Genomic DNA, 5,316 nt, shown 5'->3' with positions numbered 1-5,316 from the left:
AAACCAACGTGGGGAGCCCCCAGAGCCCCCGATGTGTGTGTGGTTCCTACCCCGGCGCTCTGCTCCGTCTCAAACACGCGTAGGAGGACTGTGTGACCGTCCGTCTGGCTAGCCTGACCACAGTATTCTACTGGTACACAAGCAGAGGAAGTGCTGCTCTAGGTTACAAATTCCAAGGCTCCAGGGGTTTAACCAGAATAAAAAGATAACCATGGTCATTTCAATTCTTTTTTTTTTCTTGAAACAGCTTTTCCTCTAGGTTTTATACAAAATAACAAAGACATACAAAAGTTCATTTACAAACCAAGAACCAAGGCCATATGCTAGCTTTCTGTACAGCCACTTTTTTGTGTCGTGTTTCCCGTCGTTTTTTCGTCTGAAGTCACATTATTATGCATCGCAGGCAAAGATCTCAGCTGGTCTAAAGCCACGCTCATTCATACAGTAGGGCGACAAAAAATGGCAAGAGGAAAAAAAACATAATTCTTCCATAATTTATCATAACTTAGAAAAACCCAGAGAAAGTTCTTTATTTGTACTGGAAAATGTGAATAATCTGTAGATAAGGCATCACTGCTTGTGAGAGAGAGAGAGAGAGAGAGAGAGAGAGAGAGAGAGAGGAGACGAGGGAGAATGAGACAGAGGGGAAAAAAGAGAAGAGAAAGAACGAAAGCGAGTAGGAGAGAAAAGAGAGAGAGAGAGAGAGAGAGAGAGAGAGAGAGGGTGGGGGGGCTGTGAGGGTGAGCAGGTGTTTGGACCTGAGTGGTAGCTAGGTAGATACTGTAGCTAGGTAGGTAGGTAGCTAGGTAGGTAGCTAGGTAGGTAGCTAGGAAGGTAGGTAGGTAGGTAGGTAGGTAGGTAGGAAGGAAGGAAGGTAGGTAGGTAGGTAGGTAGGTAGGTAGGTAGGAAGGAAGGTAGGTAGGTAGGTAGGTAGGTAGGAAGGAAGGTAGGTAGGTAGGTAGGTAGGTAGGTAGGTAGGTAGGTAGGTAGGTAGGTAGGTAGCCATGCATAGATCTCCATCCAGGCCATCGGTTAGAGGAGTTGAATACCTACACTACCACTGGAAGCAGAGAGCTGTCAGACACAGAGACCCTCCTGAAAGACCCCCTCTGGTCTGCGGAGGTTTCTAGAGAGCGCTGAGCTGGTCTTCATACCCCCGTCTGCGCTGGGCTATACTGTAAACGCTGCACCTTCCTCACCACACATCCTTCTACTAACGCTGTCCAACACCCTCCTCATCCTCACCACACATCCTTCTACTAACGCTGTCCAACACCCTCCTCATCCTCACCACACATCCTTCTACTAACGCTGTCCAACACCCTCCTCATCCTCTCCTTCTTATTCCTCAGCACCTTCATATTCTTCATCAGGAGAACCCCTCACAGTCAGGAGAACCCCTCACAGTCAGGAGAACCCCTCACGGTCAGGAGAACCCCTCTGGTCAGGAGAACCCCTCACAGTCAGGAGAACCCCTCACAGTCAGGAGAACCCCTCACAGTCAGGAGAACCCCTCACGGTCAGGAGAACCCCTCTGGTCAGGAGAACCCCTCACAGTCAGGAGAACCCCTCACAGTCAGGAGAACCCCTCTGGTCAGGAGAACCCCTCACAGTCAGGAGAACCCCTCACAGTCAGGAGAACCCCTCTGGTCAGGAGAACCCCTCACAGTCAGGAGAACCCCTCACAGTCAGGAGAACCCCTCACAGTCAGGAGAACCCCTCACAGTCAGGAGAACCCCTCACAGTCAGGAGAACCCCTCTGGTCAGGAGAACCCCTCACAGTCAGGAGAACCCCTCACAGTCAGGAGAACCCCTCAGGTCAGGAGAACCCCTCACAGTAAGTTAACGTGGTCAAACGTGATGGCAGTTCTGGTCTGTTACCTCGAGATACCTGAAGAGCGGTCTTTTTCTGGAACTTCATAAACATTTTAAAATGATATTTGTACCATGTATACTATATATAGCACAGTATATATGGTCATTAAATACATCTACATGTACAGCATGTCTATCTACTTCAAAAGGGAAAGCTCTGGACCTCCGGCTCCCTCCAGGTTACAGACGGGGGTTGGAGACTTGGCTTGACGTGGTTCAGTCCTCAGGGACACAGTGGCGTGCGTTCCGTGGCTGGAGGAAGTAGAAGTGTTGAAGTGTCTTTGTGACTTGCAGAGCTCAGAGAGGGAGGGGTGGGGGGGTGGGGGCGGCTCGTAGCGAAACCGTCAGCCTTCCGACATCATCAAAGGGCGCAGCTGCAGTAAACATCGCTGGCTGGTCAGACTTCATAGTGGCGTGTGTGTGTGTGCGAGCGTGTCTCTGAGTGAGAGTATGAGGGCACATATGCAAATGTAGGTTTGTTTGCATGCACTTGTGTGTGAGTGTGTGTGTGTGTGTGTATTGTTGTGACGTCCAGTAGCCCCCCATCCAGGGCCGGCGCTCTCAGAAGTGGTCTATGAGCACGGAGACACAGTTGGCCCCCACCAGGTAGTTGGGGTCCCCGGGCAGGGCCTGGTTCTGCCAGCTCTTGGGGTCACCTGGGGAACAGAGAGGAAGACCATGGTAGTGATAGGATGAAGGCTACGGGTCGCAGACCCACACACTGGCTCCGCACACACAGAATCATCTGCTAGTGTGCATCGTCACCGTCGGGTCAGAACCTCAAACTCCAGTTTGGACTTACCGGTCTGGTACTGATGTGTTCTAAGCAGCTTGTTGTTGGTTTTTATGACCACAAACATATAAATTAGAATTGGCTGTTTTGAAGGTATGAGGTTCTCAGCTTTCGTGACGATGTAAAACTTAAAGAAGTGTTGGTTTTATCAGGAGATTACCCCCCTCGACTAGATCAACTAACGTTCATTTCTTGCATGTCAACACAGTTCATAGTTAACAGTGGTTGAATGTTGACTATGATAGGGCCCCTCAAAATAATTCTAAATAAAGTGCAATTCAATCTGGGAGACATTAGGATTAGGATTGACTGGACCAGCAGGCAGACAGTCTCAATCAGACATGTGGATATGGCTTTACAGAACACACAGCCAGGGGGCGGGACTAGGGGAATGGACTAGTGGACAGGGCTAGTGGACTGGGCTAGTGGACAGGGCTAGGGGACTGGGCTAGTGGACAGGGCTAGGGGACTGGGCTAGTGGACAGGGCTAGTGGACTGGGCTAGTGGACAGGGCTAGGGGACTGGGCTAGGGGACTGGACTAGGGGACTGGACTAGGGGACTGGGCTAGTGGACTGGGCTAGGGGACTGGGCTAGTGGACTGGGCTAGGGGACTGGGCTAGGGGACTGGGCTAGTGGACAGGGCTAGGGGACTGGGCTAGGGGACAGGGCTAGTGGACTGGGCTAGTGGACAGGGCTAGTGGACTGGGCTAGTGGACAGGGCTAGTGGACAGGGCTAGTGGACTGGGCTAGTGGACAGGGCTAGTGGACAGGGCTAGTGGACAGGGCTAGGGGACTGGGCTAGTGGACAGGGCTAGTGGACAGGGCTAGTGGACAGGGCTAGTGGACAGGGCTAGTGGACTGGGCTAGGGGACTGGGCTAGGGGACTGGGCTAGAGGACAGGGCTAGAGGACAGGGCTAGAGGACAGGGCTAGGGGACTGGGCTAGTGGACAGGGCTAGTGGACAGGGCTAGTGGACAGGGCTAGGGGACTGGGCCTTCTCCTGCCCTCAGTCCTGTATTAAAGACGTGTGGAGCTGGAGCTGACACACACACCCTCAGTCCCTGCTCATGTCTCCACCCCCCCGTGAAGCTAGCGATGGAGCCCAGCTGATCTGTCTGCTAACGGGCCCCCTGTCTGCGCCAGGCCAGCTGACTACACCGCTGCTCCAATCAGATCCCTTCCTTTCCTCAGTCTGGACAGTCACACTCAACAAAGACACAGCAAAGCAAACACACTGTGATATCGGAACTATTGAGAGTCATTGAGTTTCCATCCACTGGTTTCTATTTAGATCGAGTGCAATTCAAAGTAATTGGCCCAGGTGTGTCGTCTGCGTTGGTCCCTTGGTTTATGAGATCTTCAGATCAGTGAGTTCAGAGGAACCGCAGGCTTCCTTATGAAAACGCTGTGCTGGTTCTGACAGAAAACCCGGACTGACTTGGACTACTGGTCCACAGTGAGGGCTCAGCTCTGCAGAGGAGAGCAGATGTTGATATGAACGATGTGTTGGAGCTGCTGTCCTGATGCTTGGGCTCCAGGAGAGAGAGCGCTTCTACCAGAACACTTCTACACTCAGAGGGTCTCCACATCCACACAGTCTGGACTGGACCGGCCAGAACCACCACACCTCCACCAGACGGGAGAGGAGAAGAGGAGAGAGAGGAGGGGAGAGAGGGAGGAGAGGAGAGAGGGAGGGGAGGAGAGAGGGAGGAGAGGATAGAGGGAGTGGAGGAGGGAGGGGAGAGGGAGGGGAGGATAGAGGGGAGAGGGAGGGGAGGAGAGAGGGAGGGGAGGGGAGGGAGGAGAGGAGAGAGGGAGGGGAGGAGAGAGGGGAGAGGGAGGGGAGGAGAGAGGGAGGGGAGGAGAGAGGGAGGGGAGGAGAGAGGGGAGAGGGAGGGGAGGGGAGGAGAGGAGAGAGGGAGGGGAGGAGAAGATATAATACTGTAGAGAAGAGAGGGAAAGGAGTGTAGTACACCAGCGTAGTCTGAGTGGTGTTGAAGAGGAGAAGAGGAGGAGGAGGAGAGGAGGAGGACACTAGTGGTGCTGAGGAGGAGAGAGGGGCAAAGGGAGGGGAAGGAAGAGGAGGGGAGGACGAGGAAGAAGGAGAGGAGAGGTTTTCCTTGTTTTTAATAAGAGGATTGGATCCCCACAATCCCCCCACAATGCACCAGGACAGAGTGTTCAGTGTCCTCCAGCCCCAGCATCCCAGAGTCATTAGCTGCTAATCCTGGACCCTGAGGAGAGGAGAGAAGGGGAGGAGAGGAGAGAAGAGAGCGAGAGGGGGGGGGGGGTGGGATAGGAGGTGAGAGGAAGGGAGGGGAGAGAGAGGAGAGGAGAGGAGAGGAGGGGAGGAGGGGAGAGAGAGGAGGGGAGGGGAGGGGAGGGGAGGGGAGGGGAGGGGAGGGGAGGGGAGGGGAGGGGAGGAGGGGAGAGAGAGGAGAAGAGGGGAGGGGAGGAGGGGAGGGGAGGAGGGGAGAGAGAGGAGGGGGGAGGAGGGGAGGAGGGGAGAGAGAGGAGGGGAGGGGAGAGAGGAGAGGAGAGGAGGGGAGGAGGGGAGAGAGAGGAGGGGAGAGAGAGGAGAGGAGAGGAGGAGGGGAGAGAGAGGAGGGGAGGAGGGGAGAGAGAGGAGAGGAGGGGAGGAGGGGAG

The 5,316-nt window shown here is 54.3% G+C and overlaps 1 protein-coding gene across 1 annotated transcript in view; it reads right to left on the bottom strand.

Moving 5' to 3' along the window:
• Positions 1–1,831: 1,831 nt before the first annotated feature.
• LOC311328611 (tight junction protein 1-like) overlaps positions 1,832–5,316 on the bottom strand; it is a gene marked incomplete at its 5' end in the record, with an annotated part of 14,083 nt that continues 10,598 nt past the window's right edge. Inside the window, one exon of the mRNA XM_084462557.1 lies at positions 1,832–2,531. Within this exon, the coding sequence (XP_084318683.1) occupies positions 2,437–2,531 (95 nt within the window). The remainder of the gene's footprint in view (positions 2,532–5,316) is intronic.

This window comes from Borostomias antarcticus (assembly GCF_949987555.1).
Source record: "Borostomias antarcticus genome assembly, contig: scaffold_683, whole genome shotgun sequence".
NCBI classification, from domain to species: Eukaryota; Metazoa; Chordata; class Actinopteri; order Stomiiformes; family Stomiidae; genus Borostomias; species Borostomias antarcticus.
This window is presented reverse-complemented; position numbering and strand designations above follow the sequence as displayed.